At 48.0% G+C, this 12,782-nt stretch overlaps 1 protein-coding gene across 2 annotated transcripts in view; it reads left to right on the top strand.

Moving 5' to 3' along the window:
• The window catches only part of MAPK14 (mitogen-activated protein kinase 14), a 30,640-nt gene extending 18,998 nt beyond the window's left edge, over nt 1–11,642 (top strand). The window contains exons 9-12 of one of the 2 annotated variants that reach the window (XM_068159493.1): nt 7,678–7,757; nt 8,253–8,331; nt 8,617–8,790; nt 9,265–11,642. In XM_068159493.1, coding sequence (XP_068015594.1) covers nt 7,678–7,757; nt 8,253–8,331; nt 8,617–8,790; nt 9,265–9,332 — 401 coding nt within the window. In that variant the 3' untranslated portion in view covers nt 9,333–11,642. Of the gene's footprint in view, nt 1–5,185; nt 5,266–7,677; nt 7,758–8,252; nt 8,332–8,616; nt 8,791–9,264 lie in introns of both variants that reach the window. The other variant, XM_068159492.1, reaches the window with a different exon arrangement.
• The last annotated feature ends 1,140 nt before the right edge of the window (nt 11,643–12,782 follow it).

The following is a 12,782-nucleotide window of genomic DNA, read 5'->3' as shown; positions in this document are numbered from 1 at the left end:
TCATGTTGTGAAGTTCTAAGCCTGAGAGGTTTGGAGTTTCTTTTCCTTCCCAAGCTAAGAATTGCAGCAAATAATAACCACCATGCAAAATGAAGTTGATTTTTTTTAGGATCCAAATTGTTTGCTTTCTTATATTAAGATACTTCACTGATTTATGTCTTCCAGCTGATGCTTCTGAATCTTGAACTGCTCTGTTTCTTTTGCAAATGCTAGGAACACTTTTGAATTAATGTTTCTGCCCTGAGTTTATAAGAGCAAGTGCAGGGTCCTGCATCTGGGTCGAGGCAATCCCAGGCACAAATACAGGCTGGGCAGTGACTGGCTGGAAAGTAGCCCTGAGGAGAGAGACTTGGGGGTGCTGGTGGACAAAAAGCTCAACATGAGCTCTCAATGTGCACTTGCAGCCCGCAAAGCCAATCAGATCCTGGGCTGCATCAGGAGAAGTGTGGCCAGCAGGTCGAGGGAGGTGATCCTCCCCCTCTACTCAGCCCTGGTGAGACCCCACCTGCAGTACTGTGCCCAATTCTGGAGCCCCTATTACAAGAAGGATGTGGAGGTGCTGGAGCGTGTCCAGAGAAGGACCACAAGGATGATCAGAGGGCTGGAGCACCTCTCCTATGAGGACAGACTGAAGGAGTTGGGGCTGTTCAGTCTGCAGAAGAGAAGGCTCCGAGGTGACCTCATTGTGGCCTTCCAGTATCTGAAGGGGGCCTACAGGAAGGCTGGGGAAGGACTTCTTAGGATCTCAGGTAGTGATAGGACTAGGGGGAATGGAATGAAGCTGGAGGTGGGGAGATTCAGGCTAGATGTGAGGAGGAAGTTCTTCCCCATGAGAGTGGTGAAGCCCTGGAATGTGTTGTCCAGGGAGGTGGTCGAGGCCCCGTCCCTGGGGGTGTTTAAGCCCAGGCTGGCTGAGGCTCTGTCCAGCCTGATCTAGTGTGGGGTGTCCCTGCCCATGGCAGGGGGGTTGGAACTACATGATCCTTGTGGTCCCTTCCAACCCTGAATGAAACTATGAAACTATGAGTTGGTTAGAATTTAAGAAAAATAAGGCCAGATCCTTTCTCCACTAGATAAACCTCTGTAGCGTTTTGGTTCTTCCATTTTGTGTGTGTGGCTCCCCACTTCAATGTACATGCTGCTCAGTCATGAGGTTAGAAGAGTCAGGGGAGCAGGATTTGTGGTTATGAGCCTTGTTTGTGCATGAAACACTTAGCCAAGTATCTAGAAAGGCACCAGTCACCAGCTTTCACTTCAACTTTGACAATTGAAGTAAGATAATGATGGGTTCTAGCTTCTTCCTACTTTGAAGGTGCTTTGAAATCATTAAATCTCCATGATTTTAGGAGTTTTACACAGGTAGAACATGTAAGGTGCTTCTGGGCTCAGAATAATATCCATATACCCACAGATTTGCTGAGGCTTGGGTTCCTCCTGCAGTGTTACTGTGGTTGCTGAGTTGCTGACTCCACAGCTAACATAAACATGGCTTCACTCAGGGAGGATTTGCCATGGCTGTAGCAGCGAAGGGTGTAGTGTGCCCAATTCCTCTGCATTTGGAGGGAATTCACTTTGCAGCTGGAGGCAAGATGACTGTGTTCCATGTGTTCAGGAAGCTGGAAACTGCTCCCCTTTGACAGCTAAAACTGTGACATTCTTCTTTCTTTTTGATCTCAAGACATTAATTTTTCTCAACTACGTAGCTTCACAGTTCCAAAATGAAACAGCTAGTGACAGCCTAGGGAATACCTGCTCCTGTTGCTCATCCTCCTGTTCAGGTGGGTCTCTTGTTTGAAATGCTGGCTCCTTTCACCAAGGATTTAGCAGAAATGGTGTGATGGCATCTCCAATCCATCAGGTATTTCTTTATACAGCCCACAGATGTGTGTATTCCTTGTAAGGGGCTTCAGCACAGCCAAGCTGTACAGTTAATGTAATCTGGTAAGTAATCAGTCAAGTTGTATTCTGAGATGCTGATCTTCAATGCTGTCTCTGATGATTATGCCACTGATAATCTAATGCTGAATTTACAGATTCACAGATTGCATTGGGTTGGAAGGGAGCCTCAAAGGTCATCTTGTCCAACCCCCCTGCAGTCAGCAGGGACACCTCCAACTAGAGCAGGCTGCCCAGGGTCACATCAGATCTGCCCTTGAATGTCTCCATGGACACACTCCTGGGCAACCTGTTCCAGTGTTTCACCACTCACATTGTAAAGAACTTTCTCCTTATGTCGAACCCAAACCTACCCTGCTGCAGTTTCACACCACAGAAGGACCTCATTCTGATTGTGGCTGTCACTGACTTAAAGCAAGAATTGGTCTTTTTGACTCCTGTGATTAATGTGGGCTTAGCTCTGCAGGGTTGTTCCAATATCCCTCACTTCACACAGAGTGTAAGCAAACTGAGTTGTTCCTGCTGTAAGCTACAGGTGGAAAGATTTGGATGAAAGATGGATTTCTAATACTGATAAAATCTCTGCTGGGAGGTGGAGAAGGGAGCAAGGTCATGAGAAGGACTAGTCAGAGACTGAAAAAAATATCCAAGAGTCCTGTGGAAGTTTAGTGTAAGGCTTAGCTAGAGGCATTCTTCTGTTGTTGTCATCTCTCTTATGCTAAGATCAGTTTCTGTTAAACATGTAAATTCTTGATTAATTAATTTTTTTACAGCTCTTGTGACTGATTCATATCAATAAGTACTGAAGTTGACTTCAAATTTGACAATTTGCCTTGCTTAGAGTGCTATAAAGTACCAATAAGAATATCTTGACTGTTTTGTCCTACTTCAGCCTGTTTTCTGTGTGGTTTAAGTTGACTGCATTCCCTTATAACTCTGAAGAGTGTTCTTATTACTGCTTTTATTCAGTGGTGTGGGGCTTCCATGGGAACTAACCCGTCTGAAATCACTTGTTCTTCTGATATTCCTGCTTGTGGTGGCAGCTAAAACAAGTTCTGACCTTTGCTTTGCCTGGGTGAACTCTGACACTCCTGACAGTGACAGCAGGTTGTTTGCTCACTTGGAATCGCTGCAACTCACCAGTTCTTGGGGGTTCCCTTGGTGTTGGCACTGGGGGGTTGCATGCTGCGCTTTCCTTCTCCATGCACATCTGTTTGGTTTGTTTTTTCTCCTTTTGCTTTGTATATGCTAAGTCTTTTTTCCTGTCTTTAATTGCTTATGGCTTATTTCACTGGGACGTGGTAGGCTGAATGCTGCAATTCAGCAGGATATAGGTGGCAGGCTCAAAACCAGAAGCAATTCCAGTAGCGGTTTTCCCTGGGAAATGAGCTGGCAGCAAACTGGGCAGCACAGATGCTGGCACACATGGTGCAGGTGATTTTGTTGAATCACAGAATCATGTCATAGACTGGCTTGAATTGGAAGGGACCATGAAGATCATCTATTTGCAATCCCTCTGCCATAGACAGGGACACCTTCCACTAGACCGGGCTGCTCAAAGCCTCATCCAACCTGGTCTTAAATGCTTCCAGGGATGAGGCACCCACAACTTCTCTGGACAATGCATTCCAGTGTCTCAGCACCCTCACAGTAAAGAATTTTAAATGCCTTTAAAGGAATTTAAATACTCAAACTGAGGTATGGCTCCTGCCTTCTGAGGCATGTCAGCAGTGTCTTGTGCAAAGAGTGGAAGATGTGAGGGCTGCTTGAGTGGCACCGAGGAAAAGCCAATTTAGCTGAGCTGGTTGTGGTTAGTGTGGCACCTTCTGCTGATTTTCCTGCACCAGTGGATGTACTGATTTCATTTTAAGCATTGACACTTAGTTGGTGATTCAGCAGCTAAGCTAAAACCCAGCTGAGATATTGGATTTACTCGGTTGGAGTCTTCAAGTAGGTGGGAGTTGAGAAGCGAGGAATTAGTTCAGCTGTTCTGCAAAGTGCTATTTCCAGGGCTTTGGGCTCATTTTGTACATAAAACTGGGGTCTGAAATTTACATCAGAAGATAAAGGGTTTGGGGCAGTGTTGCTGAGTTCCTTCATACACAGTTTGCTGGTATCACAGGAGCTCTGAGGCTTTTTAAAACACAAGAGAGCATTTCTAGAGCTCTTGCAGTAGCAGAATTAAAAGATACTCTAACAGGGAGCTGGCAGCAAGGCACTGATCCCAGAAAAAACATTGTCTAGTGAGTGACTGCTTCAGTTGGAAGGACAATGTGTGACTAGCTTGTTATAATGTAAGGACAAATAGAAATGCTGCAGACAGTCTGAAATCACAAGTCTTGAAGGGGCAGCATGGAGGAGACTGCAGAGAAAAAGGGAGATGAATCTTTCAGTGATTTTTAAAGATACCTTGTGTCTCCTTTTTGCCTTGAGTTTTAGGCACAGAACTATCTGTAGTGGATTTCTTCTGTCAGGGGATACCACATATTTCATTTTCAAGCCCTGTTAAACACAGCTTCCACCAGGCTGCTGGCCTCTGTTGGATAAAACATTCGTTACACCTGCAGTGTTAAGTCCCTAGACTTTTCCACACAGAGACTGTAAATCCAAGTCCACATGCCGTTTCAGCCACTGTGGCAGGTCTGTAGGGCAGAAGAGAGAGAGAGATCCAGAAGCTTTGGCCTCCTACCCTACTTCCGAGGCCATCACCCTGTGCTGGCTGCAGTACCCTGGCTGGATGGCGCTCCCCATCTTCAGGGCGAGAGGTCGGGAGCAGGCTCCAGGCATTTTCTTGCTTTTTGAGTTCCAGAAGTGGCTGAGTTGCCTTGAAAGGTGTTCAGCAGAGGCCTTGACTTTTTTCCCCTATTAGTGCCTACACTTTTCAGCCCTGTGCTTTTCCTTCATCTCTCACTAACACAACCTAACCCTGCTCACTGTTGCTACTTCAGTGTGTGGCCTGGAAGGAGCATGTGAACTGACCTGTGCCGGCAGGGTGAGAGCTCTGCCCCTGCTCCTAGTGGCTGAGGATGCAGGGACCAAGTCCATGCACGTGGGGTGTTCCTAGATGAGCTGCTCAACCTGTCAGATGCAGACAGAGCTCTGTTCCAGGGGGGTATTCCACTGTACACGAAAGGGATGAATACAGTTTGCTTGAAACAGCTTTTCAGAGGAGGCCTTGGCAGGTGGTGACTTAATGAGCTGATGTCTTGCGTTTATTTTATTTCTTTTATTTTCCTTTTTTTCTTCATTTTGATTTGTCCCAGCATTTTCCTTTATGGTCCATCATTAGATATTGATCAGTTGAAGCTCATTTTGAGACTCGTTGGAACCCCAGGGCCTGAGCTTTTGAAGAAAATCTCCTCAGAGTCTGTGAGTTTATACTTTGCTTGTAATATCTGCCCCTTTTGGAAGTCCCTGGTTTGTGTGTTGCCCTCCTGTAGTCTCCCTGTAGTATGTGTTGGGATTTACTTTCTGTTGGTTTTCCTTCCTTTGTCATTCTGTGCTCTTGGATGGCTTTGAGTTCTCGCTCTGTGTGTATCTGCTCTTCGTTCCTCTTTGCCTCTGCCTGCAGTCTGATTTCTTTCTTCCATCTTCTCATTTTCCTGCTTCGTGACTTTTCTTTCAGTTTGTGGGTTTCTGCTTCGTGATCTCTTGTACCATCAGGTGCTGCTGGGGAAGGATTTTTCACAGCTAAGATCTTGAGGCTCGTCTCTATTATTATTTCTACACTTTGCCTACCCTGAGATCTTCCAGAACAGGAATGAATGTGTTGTGCTCTGAACACATGCAGTCCCTTCTGTAGTGTGGTTCACTCCTGAAACACCTCTGCCACCGGCTTCAGTTTTGTAACATAAAATCCAGAGTGTATTTTTAGGTGCTTTATGTGGCAGCTCTTTGCAGGGCACACAGTGTACAGGCTGCTGGGTGATGTATTGAAAGGGTGTTGCTGCGTGGGGCCAGTTGATCAAGGTAATAGCAAAAAGCTTTCTGCAGTCCCCCTTTTTACAGGGTGACTTCTTTCCAGCCATGCTGCCATTTCTGGATTGTTCTAATCATGGACTGTCAGCTCCTGCAAAGGCAGTGGTAAATGGCATTGCATATTACTTGTTTCTGAAGGTGAAGGGCATAGAAGTTAGAGATGCTGTAACAGCAGGGATTGACAAGTTAAAGTGCAGCAAGCTTGCGTAGAGGTAACCAGCAGAGTACTTTAGCAATGCACTCTGCTCCTTCTGCTGTGAATCACAGAAGGGAAGGCTGGAAGGGACCCCAATGATCCAGCCTCCCTAGGTGGTAGCAGAGTTGAAATGAGCTGGCTCAGCCCCCTGTCAAGCTGTCTTAAAACTGACCAATGCAGGGGATCCATTGCTTCCTTTGGGAAATGATCCCAATGTCCAGCTGTTCTCATGGGGAAAAGTTTTCTCCTGGATTCCAATGGGAATCTCCCCAGCAGTAACTTGTCCCCATCACCCCTTTGTCTTTTCCATGGGACTCCTTATAAAAACAGTCTTCATCCTCCCATTAGCCACAAATGTGATAGGATTCTGACAGGGCCATGGTTCAGCACCAGACTTGGTAAAATTAGATCATGGTTGGACTCAAGTGATCCTAAAGGTTTTTTCCAACCCAAACAATTCTGACTCTCTGTAATAGAAGAGCAGTGTGGTGGAGAGCAACCATGAAGTTATTTTGTGCTGCAGCTTCTGTTCTGCTTCATGTAACTGTAAATGAGAAACAGGAGGTTAGCCTTGAATTCCATCTCCTAGAGGCTGGATTCATTTGGTTATCTTGCTGAACATCAGTGATTAGAAGAGCCCTGGAAAGGTCAGGACTGTGAAGTGCAGGTTGCTTTAGGCTCTGTGAATTGAGCTGAAGGGCAGTCTGGAAGTGCAGGGGATTAGCAAAGGATAAGCTGAAAGGTTGACTGGGTTAAGCAAAAGATTAGTTTGCATACGTAAGATGGAAGTGGGTCGCTGCTTCTTTGGCAAAAAATTGCTCCTAGCCAGGTCCAGATCAAGAGTCTGATCAAAACAAAAACCCCCAGAAAAGTTCTGTTTCTGATCACTTTTTCCATTGTAGAGAGAGAAGTGTTTGAGGTGCCCTCAGTCCATCAGTGTAACGAGTTCTGGGTTTCTGCAGCATGACTTCAGTTGCTCTCACTTTCCTCTGCTCACTGCCATCAGCTAACTCTGGCTTATGCAATGCTCCTGGTTTGCTAATTTTGCATTTATGCCTTCTGTCACCTCGCCCACGTACCAAAGTGCATTCAAAGCTGTTGAGAAGGAGGTGTCACTTGTGAGCCCATTTCACTTTGCACCGCGAGGAACTGAAGCACTTTCGATGCAGCAAGGAGAGAGGGGGGAAAAAACCAAACAGCTGGTAACCAGTGCAGGGGAGACGATTCTGGTTCCTGTTTTAACTTCTGTTCACTGTCCTGAGGCTGCAGCAGCCTAGGAAAATTTTGGAGGGGTAGCTTCAGCCAAAGGAAACGTCTGCTCTGGTGGATTAAAGCTGTTGGAAGCATGAACGTAACCATGGTGTAGGGTAATGCTGCTTATAGGGGACAGAAATACTTTGTGCTGACGCTGTTACCGAGCGGTCAGCAATTCGCCATTGGTTGAAGGGTTGGACAAGTCCAATCACTAAACTTTTTCATTGAGGCCCTGCCTGTACAGACAGCTTTTGCCTTGTGGTTTGCAGAAGAGGTGCTTTGTCTGCAGCCTTTTTTCTGTGTCAAATGGTTTTTGCACTGTTTTTAACAAAGCCCTTGACGAGGCACTTAAGATATTAACCAGCTTCAGCAGATCATGCGTCTGACGGGAACACCCCCTGCATACCTCATTAACAGGATGCCCAGCCATGAGGTGAGACCTGAGCAGTTTTGGGGAGGGAGGGTTGCAGGGCAGGGCTTCACTCGCAGCATTCACCGCTGCTCGCGTGCAGCATGGGGTGGGCAACTCCCTGCGGCAGCATTTTGGTACCAGCTGAGGTTTGGGCAATGTAGGCTGCCGAGGCTCGGCAGAGCCTGGGTGCGAGCCGGTGCCGAGGCTCGGCAGAGCCTGGGTGCGAGCTGGTTTGGTGCTGTGTGGCTGACAGACACTGCGCTGGGACTTGGGGCACTCAGCTCTTGCAGCACCTCTCTACTTTCCAGTCATGCATGAACCTCCAGTCAGCTCACCTCCACTGTCCTGAGTGGCCTTTAGCTGGGGAGGGATAATGCTGATGGGCTTAGTCAGTCTTGGAATATGAGAAGGCAAAGCAAGGTGACAGACCATAATACCCAGTGCTTCAGGATGGTTGGAATGTACTTTGTCTTGGCTGGATTGTATTGGACTTCAACACAGTGTTTATTTCTACAGGCAAGAAACTACATCCAGTCTCTGTCTTACATGCCGAAAATGAACTTTGAAAATGTGTTCATTGGTGCCAATCCCCTAGGTAAGGCTGCCTGAAGTGTCCTTCCCTTCTCCAGGCTGCAGTTGGCACGTCCTGGGACACCAAAACTTCCTCAAAGCTTTGTTCTGACTGCAGAAGCAGTTCAGAGCTCCCTGCCATTTTCAAAGCTTGAAGCGTGTGTGGGCTGAGGATAGAAGAGGAAGAAAGTGTGGGTGATGGGTGGGTCCTGAGAGGCTGCAGATTCCTCATAGACATTGAGTTTGTAGGAGCTCACATGTCAGATTAATGTCACAGTGTAAAATCCTTTGTGTTTTGGTGCTTTCACAGCTGTGGACTTGCTAGAGAAGATGTTGGTACTGGACACAGACAAGCGAATCACTGCAGCAGAAGCGCTGGCTCACGCCTACTTTGCTCAGTATCATGACCCAGATGATGAACCAGTGGCAGACCCTTATGACCAGTCCTTTGAAAGCAGGGAACTTGAGATTGAAGAATGGAAAAGTGAGTTTGGGGGACAGGGGTGTGAGCCAAGCTGCTTCCCCCATGGTCCTCTCTGTGGTTCAGCTGAGCCATAGTAGAGACACAGAGAGACTGAGATGAATGTGGGCATCCCTTCTGAGGGCCTCGTGCTGCATGAACCCCTCACATGCTGTGCACATCATTAGTGTAGCCTCTGCTACTCTGAATGACAAACATGGAGGTGACAAAGTTCCTCCTGTCCTTATTGTCTTTCAAATTTATTCACGTCTTCAACAGTCCAGAAATAACTTTTGCTGTGTATGTCAATCCTCACATAATGGTTTGGGTTGGAAGGGACTGCAAAGGTCATCCAGTTCCAACCCCCTGCCATGGGCAGGGACACTTTCCACTAGACCAGCTTGCTCAAGGCCTCATCCAACCTGCCTTTGGGTCTCTGAGAAGGGTGTAACCAGTCTTCTCCCTTTATTCTTCTTAATCAAACCTTTGTGCCACCAGGCCTGACTTACGATGAAGTGATCAGCTTCGTGCCACCACCGCTTGACCAAGAGGAGATGGAGTCCTGAGGAGCTGCTCTCTTCTGTTTGTCCCACGTCACTGTGAGGGGAAGGCCTTTTCCTAGGGACTCTCCGATTATCGTTCAAGTGCCTCGTCACAACAATATTCTCCTTGGTGGAGGGGTTTTGTGTGTGTTGAATTGGGGAGGGAGGGGGGAGGGAAGAAAAGCCGACTCTGTGTAAACATGCTGCATGCTCTCGTGTTCTGTGTACAGCCTGGGGCAAGCCCCTGAAGACCTGCTCTGGCCTCTCCTCCGTCCTCCCAGTGCTCAGAGCTTGCAGGGCTGGGGCAAGGCAGGGAAGCTGATGCTGAAAGTTTGGTTACAATCGTTGCCATTTTATCAATTCTTCTACAATTAAGTAACCTCCAAGTAGTGGAAGTTGTTTGCTAGGCATAGAGAGTCCTCTGTTATCTTCAGGACTGAAGGTGGGGATGAGGGATGTCCTTGTTCAGTGCCAGGGGATTGATCTATGCCCAGATCTTCCTGGCACAGCAGGGTACAGGCCTTCTAATGTCTGATTCCTGGAACATGGAAAGGTTTGGTTTGAAACTGTAAATATGTTTGTGCCTTAATGAATGGGGAGAGAGGGGATGGAAGACTGGAGTGGAAATCTCTGACCCACTGCTTTTTAGGGTGAAGGCTCCCAGATAGCCAGGCATGAACTCCATGTAATCAGGAAATAACTTCCAGAGGCAACAGCTTCTATCCCTGGATTGGGTATTCCTGTGTTTTTGCCTCTTCCTTCCCTCTTGTTCTGAGGCTTCCCGGCATTAGCTCCCAGGAGACAGAGGCTGGAGTTGATTCTCGCCGTTGTTCCCTAAGGTGGGGTGTGTTTGCATGTCGTAGCTGTACCTGCATGTGGAGCTGCTTGACCTTCGTCCTTCCTGTTTTGGGGATGGTGCTGGGGCAGTTAAACCATCAGTGAAGTGTTCCACTGAGTACCTCAGCCAGTGCCATGAAATCACAGCATCCTTCCTCTCGTGCTGCAGCTCATTGTCAACTCCCGGCCACTCTGGAGGCTTTGGCAAGGACAGGACAAACCGACAGGGTACAGAAACATGCACCTTGGGTTCTGACTTCCTGGTTTCCCAGGAGGAGAGCTTGGGATGAGGGGGTTCTTGTGAGATCAGATGCAAAGGATGATCTTCAAAGACAAAACCAGGGCAGCTTGGGCCAGAACTTAAGTTATTTCCTGAAATGAATTTTTATAGAAGCCTTGGAATCCAAAGCAAAAAAAAACAGCATGCATAAAGCCACAATCTCCCTTTCACTGTCTATAGCTATAAATAGAAATATTTATATATATATATATATATAAAAAAAACATTTACTAGAGGTTGGGTTGGGGTTTTTTCCCCCCTCTCAGATCTAAGAGCTTCTGGGCTGGTTTTTAGCAGGTTCGTCCCTGCCTGAGGGAACAGGAGAAGGGAGTATGCTCAAGTGCAGACATGGCTCAGATCTTTTGGCTTTTACAGAACTCTGCCTGAGTGAAATGCCCAGAGTCAGACACTGGCAGGAGGGAGGTTTCTCAGCATGTTTGTGGCCTAGAGCTGGATCTGGGAAGCTCCAGAGCCCCATGTAGGGACTGTGAAGGAGATGTTTTAGGGTGGTGTTTGTTGCAGGACCACACAGCTGTGTGTGAGGAGAAAGGCTGGAGCAGTGTTCTGTATTCTTGTTACCCATGGGGTGGAGAGAAACCATGGGTGGTGGGTTTGCCCTGTGTTTGAAGAGACAGCACAGAGGGCTGGGATGTGACTGACAAAGCCATCAATTAACTCTCTAGGCTACTTCCCAGTCAACTCTGCAGGTCCAGCGCTTGCTAAAGGGTCTGGGGTGAGGTGAAGCGAGCGGATAGTTCACCAAACTCCCCTCAGCCCAAACACAAACCCTCCCTTTTCTGCTGGCCCAGCAGTTCAGGCATCCAAATGGAAGTGTAGATAAAAAAAACTGTAAACTTCCAGCCAGATTATTTTTTATCAGCCAGTTTCTGTGTCGATGCTACAGTGTGATTTCCTGCGGAAATACTGCTCGAGATTTTTAAGAGTATCGATGTTGTGTGTGTGTATGTGTGTGTGTGTGTGGCTGTCTGTGTGTGTGTGAGAGTGGGAATGTCCCACTGGAGCCTGTGCCAGAGCAGAAGCCCTCGTGGCAGGCACTCCCCACCCCGCAGTCTGACGCTGCCCAGCTGCCCAAGCAGGAGGATGCACTGCGGAGAGCTGCGATTTGGTTTCTACCCATGAATTTTGCTGTCATTGGTTCTGCCAGATGAGATGTCACGATACCACTGGTTACAAATAAAACCTATTTTTCAGATGTACTGCAGTGATGATGCTTCCAAACCTCCCTGGGGGGGGACAGGGTTGGTCCTGGGCTGCATCAGGAGAAGTGTGGCTAGCAGGTCGAGGGAGGTGATCCTCCCCCTCTACTCAGCCCTGGTGAGACCCCACCTGGAGTACTGTGTCCAGTTCTGGAGCCCCTATTACAAGAGGGATGTGGAGGTGCTGGAACATGTCCAGAGAAGGGCCACAAGGATGATCAGAGGGCTGGAGCACCTCTCCTATGAGGACAGACTGAAGGAGTTGGGGCTGTTCAGTCTGCAGAAGAGAAGGCTCCCAGGTGACCTAATTGTGGCCTTCCAGTATCTGAAGGGGGCTACAGGAAGGCTGGGGAAGGACTTCTCAGGATCTCAGGTAGTGATAGGACTAGGGGGAATGGAATGAAGCTGGAGGTGGGGAGATTCAGGCTAGATGTGAGGAGGAGGTTCTTCACCATGAGAGTGGTGAAAGCCTGGAATCTGTTGTCCAGGGAGGTGGTCAAGGCCCCGTCCCTGGGGGTGTTTAAGAGCAGGCTGGATGAGGCTCTGTCCAGCCTGATCTAGTGTGGGGTGTCCCTGCCCATGGCAGGGGGGTTGGAACTAGATGATCCTTGTGGTCCCTTCCAACCCTGAATGAAACTATGATGGGAATTTCTCCCTTGTGATGGTTGGGGTGATGGTACCAAGGCTGTCAGATTCATTGTTATTTATTTCTTTTCCCTGCTGCCACTGCCCTCCTGCCCATGTTTGTCCCCAAACCAGCTTGGGCTCTGACCAGTTGTGCTGGACACAGATGAAACACTTGTATTAGTCAGAGAATCATAGAATTGTTTCAGTTGGAGTCCAGCTGTCAGCCCAACACCACCACTGAACCATGTTCTCAAGTGCCATGTCCACACCTTTCTTCTTGGGATGTGGAGGTGCTGGAGCGTGTCCAGAGAAGGGCCACAAGGATGAGCAGAGGGCTGGAGCACCTCTCCTATGAGGACAGACTGAAGGAGTTGGGGCTGTTCAGTCTGCAGAAGAGAAGGCTCCAAGGTGACCTAATTGTGGCCTTCCAGTATCTGAAGGGGGCTACAGGAAGACTGGGAAAGGACTTCTCAGGATCTCAGGTAGTGACAGGACTAGGGGGAATGGAATGAA

The sequence above is a fragment of the Melanerpes formicivorus genome, unplaced genomic scaffold, assembly GCF_026170545.1.
Source record: "Melanerpes formicivorus ecotype bairdi unplaced genomic scaffold, bMelFor1.0.p_v2 SCAF_46, whole genome shotgun sequence".
Taxonomy (NCBI): domain Eukaryota; kingdom Metazoa; phylum Chordata; class Aves; order Piciformes; family Picidae; genus Melanerpes; species Melanerpes formicivorus.
Note: the sequence above shows the minus strand (reverse complement) of the source record. Positions and strands in the feature narration are given on the sequence as shown.